Here is a 21,743-nt window from a genome sequence, read left to right on the forward strand (position 1 = left end):
CCCCAGAGTGAAGGAGTGTGTGAGAAAAACCTTGGAGCCGGGCTGGGAAGAGTCTTCACGCAGCCGAGGAGGCCTGGGGCTAAAAGGTACCGCAAGCGCCTCTCCCTTCCCCAAAGATGCAAGATGGGGAGATTCCCAACAGCGGCTGGCCTCCTCCAAAGCGCCCGCCTTCATCCTGTTCTAGCCGTGGCTAGGCTGCCGTGCAATTTGGGTTCCTCTCCTGTAAATCTTAAGCAGCGTGAAATTCTTGGCAGTGGTGGGGAATGGGTGACTATGGTTTGCATGCAGGGGAGCTCCTGCTGCCCTCGCTGAGGCCAAGAGTGTACCCTCCCTTGCTGACCAATGAGGAGAGGGCATCACTGCACATGCAGGGTTGGATCCAGGTGCCATCTCCAACGTCCACTGACTGTTCTTTCTCTCTGCCGATCCTCCTCCTGTGATGAATCAGGGTCCCCTCACTCCAAGTTGGAAGCCGGCTTGGTGCATGGGGTAGGAGCGGCGGCTTCTAATCTGGAGAACCAGGTTTGAATCCCTGCTCCTCTACAGGCAGCCAGCTGGGTGATCTTGGGCCAGTCCCAGTTGCCTGAGAGATGCTCCTGCAGGGACTCCTTCAGGTTGCGAAAAGCAGGATATGAAAAATCCGCTCCTCTTCCCTAAATGCAGGGTTGGCCTGGGCCGCACAGGGGGTAGCTGCAGGGATCTCGCTCTTTCTTGTTCCTTGGAAACCAGAAATTCCGACAACCCTTTCTGTCCACGCTGGGCATAAGTGCGGCTCCGTCTTTTGCCCTTCCTGATAGAAGCTCCCGGGTTTGGGGAAGACCTTTGTCTGCGACTCTGGATATCTGCTGGCAGTGTGAGTCGACCTGAGTAGCTTCCCTGCCCAAATATCGGCTCTCCTTGACATCCCGGTGCGGGTGGCTGAACCAATCAAGAGTTCAATTTCCTTTCCAGCAAACCTGAATTCTAAACCTCGGATGGGGAAGAAACAAATTCCAGTGGGCTCGGCTGCCTGCGTTCCTACGTTGCAGAGAGCTGGGAGTTCGATCCCAGGCTTCCCACATGAGGACGTTCATGAGGGGAGTGTGTGACGGAGGGTCTCCATCCACAGAGAACCTGTTTCTTGTGACGGCTGAATACAACTGCTTTCTTGTGGGCTTGGAAAGGAGATGGTGTAAGGACATATGTTCCTAAGAAGAGCCCGGCTGCATCAGACCAGTGGTCCGTCTAGTCCAGCATCCTGTCTCAACCAATGGCCAAGTAGGAGAGGAATGGGAAGGTGACTTTGAGCCTCCTTTGGGTAGGGAAAAGCGGCATATAAGAACCAACTCTTAGAATCATAGAGTTGGAAGGGGCCATACAGGCCATCTAGTCCAACCCCCTGCTCAACGCAGGATCAGCCCTAAGCATCCTAAAGCATCTTCTTCTTCTAGTTCCTCTGGAGGGCTGACATCAGAACATCTGAAGAGTTCTTCCTATACTGTAACTAGGGGATTAGATTCAGCTACCAAGGGGAAAACCTTACTGCCAGGTGTCATTTACATCCTTTTTATTCCAAGGGAGGGCTCTTGTGGGCTCTTGTCGTTCAACGTTATTCTGTAATTCTTTCGTTGGGCCCTACCAAATGCCTGGTGGAATAGCTCTGCTTGGCAGGCCCTTTGGGACCGTGAAAGCACCCGAAGGACCCCTAGCACTTCTGGGAACTCATTCCACCGGGTTGGGGCCAAGACCAAAACGGCCCTGGCCCTGGTTGAGGCCAAACGTACCTCTCGAGGGCCAGGGATCACCAGGCGGTTTGAAGTGGCAGAGCGCCAGGCTCTACGGGAGGCACAGTCAGGTATTGGTAGTCCCAGAAACGGCCTTTAAAACCAAAACTTTGAACCTGATCCAGAATTCAATTAGGAGTCAATGCAGTTGCCTGAGGACAGGCTGCATGTGTAGGGCCAGCTTGGCGTAGTGGTTAAGAACAGCGGCTTCCAATCTTGCGAGCCGGGTTTGATTCCCTGCTTCCCCACATGTAGCCAGCTGGACCATGCCCCCCCCTCCCAAGTTGATTTGATTTTGAACCCTGTTGAGTTGCTCCAATTGAGTTTGGACTTGGCGCTGGCGTTCATATCCATCCCAGCAGTTCCCAGAGAAGGCACAGGCAGGCAAGCAGGTCGGCTTGGGCTACAATGGGCTTGCGCGGGTACAAGCCGGGACACGTCGGATCCGCAGCGCGGGCAAGGCTCCGAGACGAGAAATAATTTCCCCATCTTTGGCAGCCGTTTATTTGATTTTGGTCTCATCCTCCCGGGCAAAAAGCATTGTGGACTGATTAAAATAAACATGGTGCCAGTCGGGAAGATGATACCCTGCAAGCACCGAAGAGGAAACAGCTTTGCGTCCCCCGCCCCTCCTGAAGCCAGATTTCCTTCCCCAGGTTTAAATGGTGGGTAAAGCGAGTGATCGCGGAGGAATAAGTGTGTGTCTGCTGATAAGGCCCCAAGCAATCTTGGTTGTCTGCGTCTAAAAGCGCACGAGCAAGATCTGCAACTCGAAAAAACCCAACTTAGGCGGGCAGATTAATGGAAGTCCTGTACGCTGATATCCGTTCTGGCTATCTGATTTGCAAATGTTATTAAGCAAACAAGCGGAGGCCTGCAGAACTTTGCAGATAAGTGTATTTTTGTGTACCGTACGTGTCCGCCACCCCTCCCCAGGCTTCTATATACTCCCGTTTGCAAGCAAGATTCATGTGCACACAACTCCCATGTGCAGGCAGCACCTCTGGACACAGCCTAAGCACCGACTGGGACTTGGAACACAGCTGCCAAGCCCAGCTGTCCCCCACTTGCAACACCAAGGTCCATCTACGCTAACCTAGTCTTCCAGCAGCATTTTAATTTTCTTAGGTGGAGTGTTCATAAGCATTCCGTAACACCTCACCGCAACTGAGCCAATTGCTAGGTATGGCTTATTTAGTCAGCTAAAGCGGCAGCACTCAGAGCTTCGCACTGCTGCTGTTAAAAACAGAAAAGAGCACAGTGCAATGTGTTGGCTGATCTTTCTCTTTTAAAAAAAGTGCTAAGAAATGTAGGATTGGGGTCTCTGAAGGATCCCCTGCTTCTACAGAAACCTATCAGCACTTCATTCATTCATTCATTCATTCATTCATTCATTCATTCATTCATTCATTCATTCATTCATTCATCTATAAGACGGCCCCTCTCAGGCTGGCTGTTTCAAGGTGGTGTACAACCATTAAAACATATAATCTGTTCCACTTAATATTTCTGGTAAGGCCTAGGAGGAGGAGCTGGTCTCATGGCTTAAGTGCCACTCAGCGCTTAACACCCACTCAGGGTGGTTGTCCTGCCCCTGAATGCCTCCTCTTCCAACCGGCTTGCCTGTCTGTCCAGCAGCCAGCCAATCACCTTCCATCCCCCACCCTGACCACCCTCTCCTCCTTCCACTTCCCTCGGAGGCTTGGAGGCTGCAGATCCCTGCTGCATGAGAGCTGCCCCTGCTGGTGAGTTCCCTTCCTGTGGGCCTCCAGCCTGGAGCCTTTCCAGGTCCTGGGGGGAGAGAGAGGCCATCTGCAGAGTTCTTTCACCCACCCACCCCAATCTAGCACCTGTTTTATTCCTGAATGCAACGGGCTTTGTCCCTAGTAAAACACATAATCAGTTACACTATCTAAACAGTGATTGATGTCCTTGCTCCCAGGCCTGGTTGCATTACTCTCCGTGATTTCCACCACATTCCTTGCCACATCCAGGTTATTATGAGGGAGAGAGAGTGTCAGGTGGCACGCAAGGTGGCTCATAAGTCATAAGTCATTATGGCAACTTTTCTCAGCATTTCTACCATTGATAAACCCCTGAAAAATTCTTCAGGCTTTGAGACCCCAGAAGTGGCGCCATCATGAAGAATATGGTTGGGTAGCTGTGTACACACTTACCCGGGACCCCTCCCCTTTTCACCCCCCCTCCAGGACCATCACTGGCTATTTGTGGGGCGGGTGTCGACATGTCCATATATGGTCATATCACCTGATCTTCCAGTGGCTGCAGTGCTTTCATCTGTGGAAAGCTGTCAAGCTTGAATAAATGCAGTCGCTAACAAACCCTGCCTTACAGAGAACTCACCTGCTTTATGAATAGCTTGTCAGAGACCAGGGGACATATTGGGGGAAAGTCATGGTGCCCACTGGTACCACACTGGGGGACCCCAAGTTACATCCTTTCTCCTCAACCTTTCTTTTTTGGGAAGAGTTTTTCAAGTGTCCACTGGTTGTAGGCTCCTTATCCTCCCGTCCTTTCCCCCTTTGCCAAAGGAACTGATCTGATAGCCATCTTCAAGTATTTAAAAGGCTGCCACTAGAGCAGTGGACCCCAACCTTTTTATCACTGGGGACTGGTCAATACTTGACAATTTTACTGAGGCCTGGAGGGGGGGTAGTCTTTTGCCGAGGGACGTCACCGCCACCGCCTGGGCTGCTGCTCCGCTTGCTTTCCCGCTGGCGCCCCTGACTTCCCGCCACCTGCTGGGGGGTGCTGCCAGGAACAGCTGCACAGTGCCATGCCGAGGGGAAACCCCAGCCATGGCGGCTGCCAGAGAGCACCAAAGGTGAGCCAGTGGCAGGGCAGCCCCCGAGGCAGCAGCCGGGGAGGAGGATGAGGAGGAGCTGCAGCCCGGTACCGATTGATCTACGGACCGGTACCAGTCACCGGATCAGGGGTTGGGGGCAGCTACATTAGAGGATGGAGCAGAGTTGTTTTCTCTTGCCCCGGAAGGACAGACCAGAACCAACTGGATGAAATTAATTCAAAAGAACTTTCAGCTAAACATCCAAAAGAAGTCCATGACTCTCTCTCTCACACACACACATACACACACATGCAGCCCAACCTACTCCACATAGTTGTCGTGAAGATGAAATGGAGGAGAGCAGAATGAACTAGTAAACAAACACAAGCATCTGCATGAGTTGTCACCACACTACGATCAGTCCTTTCATCGGTGGAACACAGTTTAGGCTTCCAGGTTTGAGAGCAATGCAAACCAACCAGCCAACCGGGCGAGTTACTTGGTAGAACTGCCCATCTCTCCTGACACTTGGTCCCCAGCCCCACACAAAGTGCCTGACCGTGAGGTGATGTTTTATATGTTACAGGTTTTGTTTTATAGGCCTTACAGGTTTTGTAGGTTTGCAATTGCTGGGGGTGTGCTTCCCACAAGCGGCCACGCAGAGCACGCGCCGATGCGCACCTGGGCATCTCAGCCTGTGCAAACCGACGGGAATCTCACGGACGCTTTGATTTATTTGTGACAACAAGCTCCCGTGGACCCTGCAAAACATGCGTGTGAGACAGACAAAACGAAGCGGCTCAAATACGTTAGAAGAGGCTGGTGAAGTGGGGGACCTTGTAGTGCAGAGCGCCAGTCCAAAAGAGCGCTCACCTGTGCTACCGAACTGCGTCATGATAAAATCCCGCAGGCATCCGCCTTCAGGTTTGTGGCCACGGCACTGAGAGTTTCTGTTTAGCTCCCACTGGCTTGCGCGTAGAAAGAACCCTGCTCAGGCAGGCATGCGTCTGAACCTGCCTGAAGTTCTTGCTCTCTCTCTCTCCCTCTCTCTCTTTCTTTTAATTGAGATGTGCAGCTCCCATGCGCCTCCGCTCTTGTGCAACAAAGAGCAGAATCAAAGAATCTCCCGTTCTGTAATTGGGCTATTCTTCCCAATGACTCAAGCCTCTTTTGCGGATTCACCTTGGAGTCGCGGCTTGAGCGTGGCCCGGCAGAGAAAAAAAGGGAAAATAATTTTGTCTAGTCTCCACCTAAATGCAAACCCGGTAGAATAATTGGCGTGGTGGCTTCTGTAATTAAAAGGACCTAAATCAACGTTTGGACAGGTTCTCACGCTTTAATTCTAGGTCAGCTTTAGGAGAAAGCTCTCTTTCTCTCTCTCTCTGCCAGGCGATTCTTTTCCTCTCTCCCCCCAAACCCTTCAGGAAGTGGCGAACTTTACCTGCAAAAGCAATTTACTGCAGGGATGGCCTGAAAAACAGGTGGTCTATTAATCCCCCTGGAAAGCCCGAGGAATGGGGAACCTGCAGAATGGGAACTAAAACGGACTCTGCTGGTGAAAACCTTCAGCTCTTATCAGTGCGAGACTGAAGGTGGCCCCGATTCAGCGAATGAAGAAGGAAAGTGGAGTATTATACCCTGTTTTTCACTGCCCGAAGGAGTCTCAAAGTGGCTTGCATTCGCCTTCCCTTTCCTCTCCCCACAACAGACACCCTGTGAGGGAGGTGAGGCTGAGAGAGCCCTGATATTACCGAAGAAGAAGAAGAGTTGGTTCTTATGTGCCGCTTTTCTCTACCCGAAGGAGGCTCAAAGCAGCTTACATTCACCTTTCCTTTTCTCTCCCCACAACGGACACCAGTGAGGCAGGTGGGGCCGAGAGAGCTCTAACAGGACTGCTCCATGAAAAGAGTTCCAACAAGACCCGTCACTAGCCCAATCTCACCCAGCTGGCTTCTGCATGTGCAGAAGGAATGGGGAATCAAACCTGGCTGTCTGAACTGTCTTAACCACCACACCAATTGACTCTCTTGAGTTCTGTTGCAATCGGTGGGACTTAAGGCTTGGAGTGTATCGTACTTTCCACAGACTGGGGATTTTCAGATGAGGTCTTTGGGAACAGGTGAACCTGATCTTGTCAGGTCTTGGAAGCTAAGTAGGGTCGGCCCTGGTTAGAACTTGGATGGGAGACCAGTGAGGAAGTCCAGGGTTGCTACGCAGAAGCAGGCAGTGGCCAACACCTCTACCCATCTCTTGTCTGGATGACCTAGTTGGCCTGATTCCATCAGTTCTTGGAAGCTAAGCGGGGTCGGCCCTGCTTAGAACTTGGATGGGAGCCCGACATGGAAGTAGAGGCGAGCAGTGGGAACCCACCTCTTGAGTGTCTTTTGCCTATGAGTCTGCCATAAGCAGGCTGACTCAATTGCCCTTTCTACCACCACGCAGGTACAGAGTCATCGGCTCACAAGGTGTGTAAAAAAAAAAAAAAAAGCAACAACCAGAAGGTCCCTGCCCTCAAGGTGTTTATCATCTAAAAATGACAGTGAATGGTGAGAAAACAAGAGATAAGAGTAATTAAAAAAATGAAGGGAAGCGAACTGAGCACTCTTGTCTTACCTGACAGCGGCCTGGACCTACTTATTAATCTAGACAATGTATGTGCCGCCTCTGCAGGCCTGCTCAAGGTGGCTCTGCCCGAGCATGGGAAGATCTCTATCCATGGGGAGTCACTTTCTTGCCTCCCCAACACCGCTGCAGCCTACGGTGCCCCCCAAATGCTAGGGGGAGTTCTGAGCTGCAGATAGGTCTTCCAATCTCCAGGTAGGGCCTGGACATATCCCTCTATTACAATTAATCTCCAGATGACCAAGAACCGGCTTCTGGCCTGGCATGCTGGGTTTGATTCCCTGCTTCTCCACACGCAGCCAGGTGGGTGACCTTGGGCTAGTCACAGCTCTGATAAAGCTGTTCTGACCAAGCATTAATATTAGGGCCCACCTACCTCACTGGGTGTCTGTTGTAGGGAGAGGAAAGGGAAGGTGATTGGAAGCTGCTTTGAGACTCCTTCAGGCAGTGAAAAGTGGGGTATAAACACCTACTCTTCTTTCTCTCGATCAATTCCTTTGGAGACAATGGTGACTAGAGGGTGAAGCTCATGACTTTATACCACACTGAAGTCCCTCCTCTCCCCAAACCTCACTCTCCCCAGAGTCAGCCCCCCAAACATCCTAGATTTTGACCCTCGCACAGAAGGAAGGAAGGAAGGAAGGAAGGAAGGAAGGAAGGAGGAGGAGGAGGAGGAGAAGAAGAAGAAGAGTTGGTTCCAAGAGTTGGAGGGGAGGAGGGCATCGAAGTTGTGCTCTACAGATAGAAATCCTGTGCATGGAAATGCTTCATTGTATTTGACCCCCTGAGCTGTTAGGTGCATATAAAAAAAAGGTCTATGCCCCTATGTCAGGATTTTAAGCCCGGCCAATCCCAAAGGCCTAGACAGGGGATGCGTATTTGTGTGCTAACATCTCTACATCAGGACCTGTGTACTCTTACGGGCAGTAGGGAGGGATGTCCTCAAACTCAGTACTTTCTAAGACTATATCTGTGCAAACCCACAATTTAGAGACCTTTTTACGGTTCTGCCATCTCAGGGAAGCGTGACGGTGCTTTTGCCAAATTCCTTAAATTGCTCGCCCACGCTGGGCAGAAACACATTTACTGAGATCCCGCAACTTAGGCGTCATGGCAAATGCTCTTCCGTGGCTCCCCTTCTTACAGCATCAACCGTGGCCTTCGTGGGCACTAGGAAGAAAAGTGCGTTTTAATAAGGGATCGCTGCTGTCAGGGAGCTGATCTGATGAGTCGGCCGTTCTGGTCCAATTCCGAAATCCAAGCTCCTTGAGCTTCACGCTCCCCCATTGGGAGTAAACCAACCGACCGACCGAACCTTGGGACTATATTCATGTAAAAACAGCTACCCTCAAGCAGTCAAATTGCGATGCAATTCGGGGCACTCCACACCACAGGGATGCCGGTCCAAAGTAGAATCCTATCCAGAACTGCTTTTCAACTTCTCCGTCCTTTTCCTCTCCGGATTCGAGGGAAAAGGTTGAAAAACTGACATGGCTGGCGTCTCAGTTCCACTGCCCCACTGTTCATGCTTAGCCATTCATAGCAAAGTGCTCCATTGTTGAGTAATTGGGCTAACCATTACGCCTAGAATCGAGAGGAGAGATTCGCTGCCAAGATGGCATTGTCGTCGTCCCCCGCCCCAGCCCACCGGGCCATCGCTTAAGCCTTCTAACGTTTTTCTTCTTTGAGTATCACTTTTTCTCTCCGTCCCCCCCCCTCCCCGCCCCGGGCCTGTTTCCCTATTTAATTCCACAGTCAAGTTCTCCTCCGGAGCTTCCCCGCTGAATGGGCTGCGTCTCGTAAGGTAACCAACACCGCCCACAGCTGCGGGCCCACAAAAGCGCCCTCCTGCTTGCGTTTCAGCGCGGGGAAGAGCCGGTCACGGTGCCCGAGCCGTGGCGAACACTGGCCCGATTCATAAAAACGTGCAGGGGGAGGGGCCTTCCAGCGGGATCCCTTTACCTGTTTCCCCACCACAAAACAGGGAGCTCAATGGAATGGGGTCGGGAGCCGCTTTGGCCTGTAACGCAATCCCATCGCCTGACAAGTCAATAAAGGGCCGGTCCTCCCCTTCCCCAGCCACACAGAGAGCGCCGAGGTTAGAGGCAAGATGCAATTTGGATCGGCCTACGGCGGGAGCTTAATGAGCCCCATTATTTGGCTATTGTGGGCAAACACTAGGAAGCCGGTAATCTAAATTACCAAAGTCTGAATAAACTGGTCACTAAATGGCATGCGGAGTTCAAAAGAAGCCTGACAATGGCTGGTTTATTTAACCTTTCAGGAGGAGGTTTATTGTCCCACCCAAAGAGACTGTGAGACAAAGTATGAACATTTTGAGCCTACAAATGCGACTGGAAGAAGCATTTTTGTACCCCGCTTTTTAATACCCAAAGAATCATGGAATCATAGAATCAAAGAGTTGGAAGGGGCCATACAGGCCATCTAGTCCAACCCCCTGCTCAACTTAGGATCAAAGAAGACTCAAAGCAGTTTACAATTGCCTTCCCTTCCTCTCCCCACTACAGACATCCTGTGAGGGAGGTGAGGCTGAGAGAGCCCTGAGATTGCTGAAGAAGAAGAGTTGGCTCTTATATGCCATTTTTCTCTACCCAAAGGAGTCTCAAAGCGGCTTACAATCGCCTTCCCTTCCTCTCCCTACAACAGACACTCTATGGGGTAGGTGAGGCTGAGAGAGCTCTGAGAGACTGATGACTTGCCCAAGGTCACCCAGACTGGCTGCATGTGGAGGAGTGGGGAAACAAACCCAGTGCTCCCGATTAGAAGCCACCTCTCTTAGCCACTATGCAATGCTGGCGTTTCTCCGCTAGGTCTGAGAATGCTAGGTTTATACAGTTCTGTTATGTTCTGAGAATGACACGTCCATCCCCACCCCACCAATATGAACCATTGCTGTATGAAACTTTAAATGGGTTGTTTTAAAAGTATCATATCCAAAAAAGAGGTGAAAACAACCTGAGGATCGTGATTGGAACATCTAGTCAAGGAGGAGTTGAGACTCAGTGGCAGAAAACACCAACTGGCTGAAGGTCCTTGGCCCAAAGGAAATACGCTTGGCCTTGACCAGAGCCAGAGCCAAGGATTTCTTGGACCTGGCTCCTACGTAGTGGAACGGGCTCCCAGAGGAAATCAGGATCAAGATGGAGCTTACGAAGTTTCACAGAGCCTGCAAGATGGAGCTCTTCCACCAAGCTTACGGTTGAGGCCAATCTGGAAACATATCCAATACATCTGATTGGACCTCCTTCATCTCTGCTTTGGGTAGCACGCTGTTCTTGTTTGCTTTGGGAAAGCCGCAAGCCTTCAAGGAAGATGCAAGCCTCCATATTATTGAGGAAACGTGCTGGGGAGCTGCATCCTCACATGGGGGAACGTCTACTTTGGAGGCCCATCTGCACTTGGGGCATTTCCCCCTCAAGTAGTGACCAGGGCTGCGTCCTGAATAAAGCGGGGCGTGATGCTGACACGATGCACTGCCGCACTGAACCTAACTACTGCACATCACAGAAGAGAGCAAGCGATGTCCCTGAGCAGTAGCTACCGGTCTGAACACACATGAAGCTGCCTCATACTGGATTAGACCAATGGTCCCTCAAGGTCAGTCTAGCCAACTCAACTGGCAGCGGCTCTCTAAGGCACAACATTCCCGTTACCTACTGACAGTGGTGAAAAGTGATGCTATGTCACAGATGATGTAGGGTTTTCAAAGCAAGAGGTGAACGGAAGAGGTTGGCCATTGCCTGCCTCTGCAGGGCAACCCTGGACTTTTATGGTGATCTCCCATCCAAGTATTACCCAGGGCCAACGCTGCTTAGCTTCCAAGATCTGACAAGATCAAGGAAAGCCTAGACCAGGGGTAGTCAGACTGCGGTCCTCCAGATGTCCATGGACTACAGTTCCCATGGGAATTGTAGTCCATGGACATCTGGAGGGCCATAGTTTGGCTACCCCTGCAGGTCAGGGTGCATTTAATTGGAGATGCCAGGGGTGCTCCAACACAGCCCCTCCCTGGATTGGCAATATTGAATACTTTCGCTTTGAAATGATTTGTTTGTTTTTTTTTAAGACCGGTAGCCAACACAGGCGTGAGAGCAGTGAACATCTCCTTAGTGTAACCTGTCATTACTGGTTAGAGACATCGTCGAAGCACCATGAGTGGTTGCAGTAAGCGGTTAAGATCTCCAAATCTCAGCTCTGCCGCAAGCTCAGTAGGTGGCCGTAGACAGGCTTCTGCCGACATCCCTTCATTTATTTCTGAATTTATATGCCACCCTTCCTTGAGGGCTCAGGGCGGCTCATAAATGGTAATACTGCCTCCTTACAGGTTATTATGATTCCCTGGGTGAAAATAAGATTAGTATGCTCAAGCCTCCGTGGGGGAAAAACCTGTTGTAAAATTAAACATTAATATTTATTAAAATTGAAAACTCACGGCTTGAAAGGCAGCCTCATTAAAATCCAAGGGCACATTCATGCTCATGCCGCCACTGACCCGACGCGTTTCGGCATGGCTGCCTTTATCAGTGGTCAGGCATAAATAAATAAAGCAGCAGACTCCTTTACAGGCAATGTTATAATTAGTTAGCCATGTAGAACACTGAGGACCTCCAAAAAGAAAGAAGGAGAAAAGTAAGCGATTCCATGGACCAGAAGGCCAGATAAAATTCTTTGAGGAAGAAGAAGAAGAAGAAGAAGAAGAAGAAGAAGAAGAAGAAGAAGAAGAAGAAGAGTTGGTTCTTATATGCCACTTTTCTCTACCCAAAGGAGTCTCAAAGCGGCTTCCAATCACCTTCCCTTCCTCTCCCCACAACAGACACCCTGTGAGGTAGGTGAGGCTGAGAGAGCCCTGATATCACTGCTCGGTCAGAACAGTTTTATCAGTGCCCTGTCGAGCCCAACGTCACCCAGCTGGCTGCATGTGGGGGAGTGTGGATTCAAACCCAGCATGCTAGATTAGAAGTCCACACTCCTAACCACTACACCAATGAGGCATACTTTGGAGAAAGGCTGGCTCCTATAGGACCCTCATTGGACACTAGAAATGCTCCTCTGGACCAGGGCCTGCTTTAAAAACATAAGAGGCCTCAAAGAATTTTGTCTGGCCTTCCGGTCTAACAGCGGCTGGAGAGATACTTATCCTGGATTATTATGCCAATAAAGGCTTCTGTATCTGTATCTTATCCTGGATGCTTCAGGCCTGCACTGAGTAAAGGTGTTGGATTAGCTGACCTGCATGGCCCCTTCCAACTCTAGGATTCTACGCATTGAAAATACACACACCTACCTGTTCCACATACAGGCCTTGGAGGAGGAGCTTGTCTCATGGCCTAAGTGCCACTCAGCACTTAACACCCACTTGGGGCAGCTGTCCCGCCCCTGAGTGCCTCCTCCTCCAACCGGCTTGCCTGTCTGTCCAGCGGCCAGCCAATCAGCTTCCGTCCCCCACCCCTGACCACCCCCTCCTCCTTCCACTTCCCTCTGAGGCTCAGAGGCTGCAGATCCCTGCCGTGTGAAAGCTGACTCTTACCCGGGGCCTCCAGGCGGCAGCCTTTCCAGGTCCTGGGGGGAGGGAGAGGCCATCTGCAGAGTTCTTTCACCCCATCCCACACCACCCCATCCCCCTCAATCTTGCACCCGTTGTATTCCTGAATGCAACGGGCTTGGCCCCTAGCATATATAAAGGTAAAGGTATCCCCTGTGCAAGCACCAAGTCATGTCTGACCCTTGGGGTGACGCCCTCCAGCGTTTTCATGGCAGACTCAATACGGGGTGGTTTGCCAGTGCCTTCCCCAGTAGCATATATATAAAACAGATTAATTACAGAATATCTGGTTTGGGTGGGCAGCTGGGTTGCTCTGGAACAGCACAGCCACGTTTGAGCCCCCTGGCATCTTTAAGACCAACAAAGTTTTATTCAAGATATATAAGCTTTGATGCGCCTATACACTTCCGCAAATATAATGTGACTGCGCAGAAAAGCTTATCTTAAATAAAACTTAGTTGGCCTTAAAGATGCCGCTGGACTCCAGCTTTGCTCAGGGAAGAACTGGTTAACTGTGACAGTGATTCAGGGAGGGTGCCCGGAACCTTGTTGGCAATTTAAGTACTGAGACTTCATGCCTGCCTTTCGTAGACAGCCAATCTTAAATGCTTCCCTACAGAGGCCGAATTAGTGATCTTGCGACTTGATAACGCAGAGGGAAACGCGCGCGCCGGGACCGTCCGCATCATATATATTTTTTAAAGTCCGATTCCTTAAAAAGCCAGCAAACTAATAAGTCCTGGATCCATTAAGGATAAGATCTTTGCCCAACAAATTAAATAAAACAATCTATTGAGGCCCGGGCCCGAGATAAACTAGATTGACTGGTTGACCTTCTATTCATTTAAAGGACAAAATTAGCTCTAATTGCATTAGAATAGAATCCAGTAAATTTCTTCTAATGTGGCATTTATGCAAGTGTGGCTGTAATTGTTTACTACAAAGATAGAAATGCTTTGATTATAATCTATTTTCCACTCGGTTTTTTTTTTACTGGGCGGTCAAAGCCTCGCTGCTTTCTTCTCCTTATTAGGACAGCTCCGTCTAGACCAGGGATGTGGCCCTCCAGATGTCCATGGACTACAATTCCCATGAGCCCCTGCCAGCGTTCGCTGGCAGGGGCTTATGGGAATTGTAGTCCATGGACATCTGGAGGGCCGCAGTTTGACTACCCCTGGTCTAGGTGGAGGCTGGTCAAGCAGGATGGCACTAGAAATATTTCTAAACCATTTTTAAGGAAAATAAAGAGCTGGCCCACCTTGCAGCACACGTGGCAAACCTGCCATCCAATCAGTTAACGTTACGAGGGTGAACTGATTATGTTTGCATGAATGTAGATATCAATACAATATTCTTTTCAGCTTTCTTTTCAGACGACAGAGGCAAGGGATCGCTGTAGACAGCCTTCCAGAGGAGGCATTCCCTTTGCGAAAGAGAAAACGGGGAATGCCTCTTCTTTAAGTCGGCTGCCGCCGCCAGCAGTTCATATATTCAAAATAATTGACTTTTCATAAACAATGCAACCTGGGCAGTTGTATATCCCATTGTGCTTCTGCAGTCCTCCTGGGACAATTTCCTTGGCACAGTCTGGCTGCCTCTGTCTCCTAGGAGTTCTTACAGTTATGTCATGAGAAAAGGAGGCTGACAACACAGGGGCAAGAAAACAGGTAACAGGAAGGAACCACGTGGTGGCCCATCAAACAACTGTGACACTGTGCAACCCTTGTTAAATCATAGAATCATAGAATCATAGAGTTGGAAGGGGCCATACAGGCCATCTAGTCCAACCCACTGCTCAACGCAGGATCAGCCCTAAGCTAATTGTTCAGCTTCCTTCTTATTGTCTTCTTCACAGAATTCAAGGGTTGGAGCTGGGAAGTTTGGGGGGGTCGACATGCCTTAGAAAGGAGGCCAGGGTTAATAACATCAAGCCCCCTCTTCAGGCAATGCGCCAACACCTCGCGCACCCCAACCTGGTGGAACGAGCTCCCAGAAGAGCTAAGGGCCCTGCAGGATCTACCAGCTTTCCGCAGGGCCTGTAAGACGGAGCTCTTCCGCCAGGCATATGGTTGAGGCCAGGGCAGCTCTCCCACTAATCCATCAGAGGATCCCCTCCAATATTGAGATCTCTAACACCGAGATCATGGTTAGATGTATTGTATTGGTGCCACCCTCTTCTGAATATTATTCTCTCCACCAGGCTGAACTAAGATCAGAATTGTGACCACCGCCGCTATATGTTATGTGATATGTTATATGTAACTTTTAATTGGGGTTTTTATGGGGATTTTATTGTGTTTTAACTATTTATGTTGTAAACCGCCCTGAGACCTATTGGGAGAAGGGCGGTCTAAAAATTAAATAATAATAATAATAAAATAATAATAAAACCCCACCCTGGGGAAGATTGCTGTGAGGTTAGGGTAGGATTATACAGCCAATCTTGTTTTTAGGAGTCTGAGGGTTGTGGGTTTTATGAATTTCATGGGGTTTTCTTTACTGTAACCCGCCACGAGTTTCCACAGATCCCCAATGACCCCCACTGTACATTTCTCTGACAGGCCGGGGCCTCTGCGAAGGATGCCTGTGAATAGTGTATCCTTGAATATCGGCGGCTGAGGGAAATGGAACGCTGGATGAGCTGGGCCAAAAAACAGCCATGGACGACTTAAACGCCTGGCTGGCGTTAGAGCCGTTTTAGCTGAGCAGGAAGAAATGAAAGAAATCGGAGAACTCCGCCCCCGGGGTTTCTTCCCAGATGAGTTCCCTCTGTACTCACATCTTGTCCTGGCCGGCCCCCACTCTCAGCGTCAGCCTGGGGATGACTGGAGACGGTGCAGCAACGACGGGCTCCACTTTGATCTGCTGAAGGGAACATGTGGAACTGTTAGACACATCGCAGCTCTGAACGCAGGGACTTCAACATGAACTTGATTTCATTGGAACAGAGGTCGAACCTACCTAGGGATTGTCATTGTTATTGTCTGCTGAAATGCTGTTCTAGTTGGCATGTTATTGCTATCTGTTATAGCAGTGGTCCCCAACCCGCGGGCCGCGGCCCGGTGCCGGGGGGCGAAGGCCTTGGCGCCGGGCCGCAGCTCCTTCTTCCCTCCCCCCAAGCGAGAAGCTTGCCAGGCCGCGAGCAAATCGGCCACCAAAGCCAAAGCGGCCGATTAGCTCACGGCCCGGCAAGCTTCTTGTTTCAGGAGGGGAGGGAAGAGAAGCTTGCCGAGCCGCAAGCTAATCGGCCACTTCAGCAGCCGATTTGCTGGTGGCCCGGAGGGGCCGGGAGGGGGAGCCGTGGCCGCCGGCATGGCGGTGGTGCAAAGGCGCATGCGCGGACTGCCGCAAACGCGCGTGCGCGGCAATCCGCGCATGCGCGTTTGCTCTGGGGCTGCCATACGTGCGAGGGCCCCCGGGCCGCCCTCTCCCCCCCACTCCGAAGCGGCGGTCTGCAGCGGGCGAAAGCTTGCGGACCACTGTGCTATAGTGATATTGTTCTATGTAGATGTTCTACAATGTTTTATCTAAACCGCCCAGAGCTGTATGGAAGGGCGGTAAAAAATCTGAATGAATGAATGAATGAATGAATGAATGAATGAATGAATGAATGAATGGAGTGAGTGAGTGCGTGCGTGCATGCATGTATGCATGCATGAATGTTGGTTGGATCAGGCCAATGTCCCGTCCGGTCCAACACTCTGAGTCACACAGTGGTCAAAACCCAGGTGCTATCAGGAGGTCCACTGCGTACAAAAGAGGGCTGTCCGAATACTGAGATATGATTCAGTTTTAAGTAGGTGGAAGTTTGCTGGTTTAAATCAAGGAAACATTACACATGTAAATATTTACTAATACTTTGTAATAATCTGTTTTAGATAACAAACCACTGAGGAGAACATACTTGAAAACGGGCCACTGAAAAAGATAAAAATTGTGTGTTTATCCGGAACCCGTTTTGGTTTACGTTTGCACATTAAATATGTACAAAATTAATTGGAATATGCATAACCAAAAAGATTACATATTTGTACCAGCCAATGGAATTTTTTCAGTCAGGAGGTCCACTGGCAGGGCAAAGAGAACACAAGAGAAGCCGTGTTGGATCAGGCCAATGGCCCATCCAGTCCAACACTCTGTGTCACACAGTGGCCAAAACCAGTCGCTATCAGGAGGTACACATAAGAGAAGCCATGTTGGATCAGGCCAATGGCTCATCCAGTCATACACTCCATGTCACACGGTGGCCAAACCAGGAGCCATCAGGAGGTCCACTGGCAGGACCATGAGAGCATAAGGAAGCCATCTTGGATCAGGCCAATGAACTACCTAGCCCACCACCCTGCGTCATGCCGTGTCCACCAACAGGGCCAGAACTCCAGAAGCCTTCGTAATGCTGCCCCACAAGAGAGCCGAATGACACATCATGAGTCAGTACAATCAACAAAATGGGATGTTCAGTACCCGATTCAATTTAGGAGAGGAACTATATGTGCGCCTTCTTCGTGGGGTTAGGCTGAACATTCTGCAGCCAAGGCTCCCTCAGTGCTTTGCCCTCACATGCTCGTTCTCAAATTGTGGCCCGAGTCCGAGTCACCCGAAGCAATTTTCCCATGCTCAGGTTTGGCTGAATCCGAATCGATTAGGCACCGTAATAACTTATGACGCCGTTGAAGTCAATGGCAAAATTTTCCTTTCTGTCTAGTTCATGGTCTGGGAAGAGCAGAGTTTTTAGGCAGAGGCACTGTCCACCACTATGTCACACAGTGGTCAAAATAGAGATGCCAGGTGACACAAGAATGGCCACCAGCAGGGCCAGAAGTCCTCCCAGTGCATGATGTCTGTCTGTCTGTCTGTCTGTCTGTCTCCCTCCCTATCCATCCATCCATCCATCCATCCATCCATCCATCCATCTATCTATCTATCTATCATTTAATGTGTAGACTGTCACTCTTGGCCCAGCCGGCTCATGGCGGTTGACATAAAATATAAAAGCAGCATAAAACCCGATGCAATCAATGGTGGCAACAAGGAACAACCTACTGTCTCATATGAAAATGATCCTATGGACAAGGAAGAAGTTCCTGACAGCTGGAGTGGTTTCTTAGTGGAACAGGCTTCCTCGGGAGGTGGTGGGTTCTCCATCTTTGGAGATTTTTAAACAGAGGCTGGGTAGCCATCTGACGTAGAGGCTGATCCTGTGAAGGCTTAAGGGGGTGGCAGGTGACAGTGGGTGAACAACAGGGCTGTGAGTTTCCTGCATCATGCAGGAGGTTAGACTAGATGACCCAGGAGGTCCTTTCCAACTCTATGATTCTATGATTTTACGAACTAGGATTGCTAGCCGTGGATTGGGAAATAACTGAGATTTATGGGTGGAGCCTGAGAAGGGCGGGGCTTGGGAAGAGACTTCAGTGAGATGTAATGCCACAGAGACTAGCTTCCCCCAAAGCCATTTTCTCCAAGAGAACTGTGGCTTGGAGATCAGTTGTCATCCCAAGAGATCTCCAGGTACCACCTGGAGGATGGTAACCTTATTTCCAACCCAATCCATACACTCACCACCGAAACTGGGAAGAGTCAGATGAGTTTACCACCCGGAATGCAAAATCCCCTAGGAATTGTTTCTTCAATTCATTTCTGACCCAGTTTTCTTTTCAATGTGGACCTGGAGCGCCTTACACAGTTCTCCTCCATTTTATCCTCACTACAACCCTGTGAGGTAAGCTAGACGGAGACAGCATGACTGGTTTAACGTCTCCCAGTGAACTTCCATGGCACAGGGGAAATTCATAGCTAGATATTAGTCAGATATTAGTCTAGCCCAGGGGTAGCCAAACTGCAGCCCTCCAGATGTCCAATGGACTACAATTCCCATGAGCCCCTGCCAGCAAATGCTGGCAGGGGCTCATGGGAATTGTAGTCCATGGACATCTGGAGGGCCGCAGTTTGACTACCCCTGGACTAGCCATTACACCACGTTGGCTCTCTGGTTCTGGGAAAACAACACAGGCATTTCAATTTATTTGTGGAATATTGTGGCATGAATGTATCATAGATCTCTCAGAGTTCATTTTTTAAAATTTTGCACTGAGAAGATGAGACCCTAAGGTAGGCTTTAAAAATAAAAATAAAAACGCCCACCCTTCCAATAGCTCAGGGCACAGCTTACAACTACATATGCTCCTGGATCCCAAAATGGTGAGAGAGGAGTGCGCAGATAAATTAGCCGGAAGCAAAAATAACAGAGGACACCAGAGACAGTCTGTTCTCATACAAAGCCTTGCTTTACATAAGGACAGCTTTGCAAGCCATCCCAAAGGCTTGGTAGGGAAAGCTCGTTCTTTACCCGTTCAGAGAGCTAATTTCACAGGGTCAGCATATAAAAAGAGCTCTGCTGGATCAGACCAGTGGTTCATCTAGTCCAGCATCCTAAAAACATCAGAAGAGCCCTGCTGGGTCAGACTAATGGTCCATCTGGTCCAGCTTCCTGAGAACATAAGAAAAGCCCTGATGGATCAGACCAGTGGTCCATCTAGTCAGCATCCCGAGAATATTAAAAGAGCCCTGCTGGGTCAGACCAGTGGTTCATCTAGTCCAGCATCCTAAAAACATCAGAAGAGCCCTGCTGGGTCAGACTAATGGTACATCTGGTCCAGCTTCCTGAGAACATAAGAAAAGCCCTGATGGATCAGACCAGTGGTCCATCTAGTCAGCATCCCGAGAATATTAAAAGAGCCCTGCTGGGTCAGACCAGTGGTTCATCTAGTCCAGCATCCTAAAAACATAAGAAGAACCCTGATGGATCAGACCAGGGGTCCATCTAATCCAGCTTCCTAAGAACATCAGAAGAGCCCTGTTGGATCAGACTAATGGTCCATCTGGTCCAGCTTCCTGAGAACATAAGAAGAGCCCTGCTGGATCAGACCAGTGGTCCACCTGCTCCAGCATCCTAATAAAATAAAAAGAGCCCAGCTGGATCAGCCCAGTGCCTGCCAGATCAGACCTTTTAACTGGAGATAGCTGGTTCTGAACCTGGGACCTTCCACATGCTAAGCAGATGTTCTACCACGAAGCCACAGCTCCTTCCCTCCAGTTACCACCTGGAGGTTGGCAACCCTCTACTGGAAGGAGTAGATCACTGTCATGGCTCATAGCCATGGTGACTAACAGCCATCACAGCTGCCTTTTGCTAAGGGCTCCATTTGATGGAGAATATTCTACAGGGGTTTGCTGGATTTTTTTTTGTGATGCAGAAGCCAAACGGAGGCTTGGCAAGCCAACCCGTTTGATTTGGCCGACGGGGCTGGTTCTCCGCTCCGGGGGCCAAGGCAAGCCCTTGATGCTCTGGCAGTGCCGCTGGGGTTTAGCTAGCTTGCAGTGCATCTGGCCAAGTACCACCCTCCGCTCTTTCCCCTTTTTCTTGCCTGGCACATCAGGAGCTTCGGAAGCCGACTTTTTTTCCTTTGGGGGGCATTCCGGCCCAGGAGATTGCCTACGGCTGTGCTAGTGTCTTAGCTGTCGTTTACTTGCCCAGGGCTTTATAATGTTTAGCGACTACGCAAGATGTACTTCATTCAAGGCCTGAGTAATGTCTTTTCGGGAGTCGAAAACCAATGGGATGAAATTAATTCAAAAGAAATTCTGTCTCAACATCAGGAAGGAGTTCGTGACAGCTGGAGAGGTTTCTCAGTGGAACAGGCTTCCTCGGGAGGTGGTGGGTTCTCCATCTCTGGAGATTTTTAAACAGAGGCTAGATAGCCATCTGACGGAGAGGCTGATCCTGTGAAGGTTCAAGGGGGTGGCAGGTGACAGTGGATGAGTGAGAGGGTTGTGAGTGTCCTGCATCGTGCAGGAGGTTGGACTAAATGACCCTGGAGGTCCTTTCCAACTCTATGATTCTATGATTCTAAATTCTGTCTAAAGATCTGGAAGAAGTTCCTGACAGAGCAGTTTCTCAGTGGAACAGGCTTCCTTGGGAGGTGGTGGGTTCTCCATCTTTGGGAATTTTTAAACAGAGGCTGGAGAGCCATCTGATGGAGAGGCTGATTCTGTGAAGGCTCAAGGGGGTGGCAGGTGACAGTGGATGAGTGTCCTGCATAGTGCTGGGGGTTGACCCAGTAGGGGCCTTCCAACTCTGTTCTTCTATGATTTTATGAAAACAGCAAGAGTACAGGACCACCTTAAAGACTAATGAAATTTGAGGCAGGGTGTAAGTTTTCATGCACCACTGCTTGTTTCTTTAACGTTCAAAAACCAGTCGGGGGAACCTTTTAACCTTCCAGAACACACACTTTTCGATTGCTTTTTCAAAATAAAAAAATAGCGCTCAGGGGAACTTCAGAGACCCACAAGCCTCTGATTGGTTGGTTCCAGTAATTGACAGGCCAAGGAGCAGTGAGTAAAGAACGCATTGCTCTCTCTGGTGCCCCCCCTCCCCGCTAGTGAGCAGGAGAAAAGGCGAGATGCGGCAGAAAAAAAAAAGGAAGGCATTTCAGTGCGGAGGGGTGAAAAAGCGAGATTTACTATCCTACAATTGCGGGCAGGAGATAAAGAACAATTTGGCACTCTGTGCGGAAATTCCCGGCTTGTGACTTTTAACATCCACGGAATCCGCAGAAGTCTTCCTCAGCACCACAGTCCAAATGAATCGATTCTCCTCTTATCACACTACAGATACTAAAGCACTCAGTTCTCCCATCTGTCGTTTAAGTCTTTTATGATCTTAGAAGATTCAGGTGGGTCGTCATGTTGGTCTGAAGCAACGGAAAAAAATTTGACTCCTGTGGCACCTTTAAGATCAACCAAGTTTAATTCTGGGTGTAAGCTTATGTGTGCATGTACACTTCTTCAGAACAATGTGCACGCGTGGAGTTTACACCCAGAAACAAACATTGTTCGTCTTAAAGGTGCTGCCGGACTCAAATGTTGGTCTTTTATCATCTGTATATGCTAGGTAAAGGTAAAGGTATCCCCTGTGCAAACACCG

The 21,743-nt window shown here is 49.8% G+C and overlaps 1 protein-coding gene across 2 annotated transcripts in view; it reads right to left on the reverse strand.

Moving 5' to 3' along the window:
• TAF3 (TATA-box binding protein associated factor 3) overlaps window positions 1-21,743 on the reverse strand; it is a 132,157-nt gene that overhangs the window by 8,067 nt on the left and 102,347 nt on the right. Inside the window, exon 4 of one of the 2 annotated variants that reach the window (XM_077340299.1) lies at window positions 15,534-15,616. In XM_077340299.1, coding sequence (XP_077196414.1) covers window positions 15,534-15,616 — 83 coding nt within the window. Of the gene's footprint in view, window positions 1-15,533; window positions 15,620-21,743 lie in introns of both variants that reach the window. The other variant, XM_077340297.1, reaches the window with a different exon arrangement.

This window comes from Paroedura picta, chromosome 5 (assembly GCF_049243985.1).
Source record: "Paroedura picta isolate Pp20150507F chromosome 5, Ppicta_v3.0, whole genome shotgun sequence".
Classification (NCBI taxonomy): Eukaryota; Metazoa; Chordata; class Lepidosauria; order Squamata; family Gekkonidae; genus Paroedura; species Paroedura picta.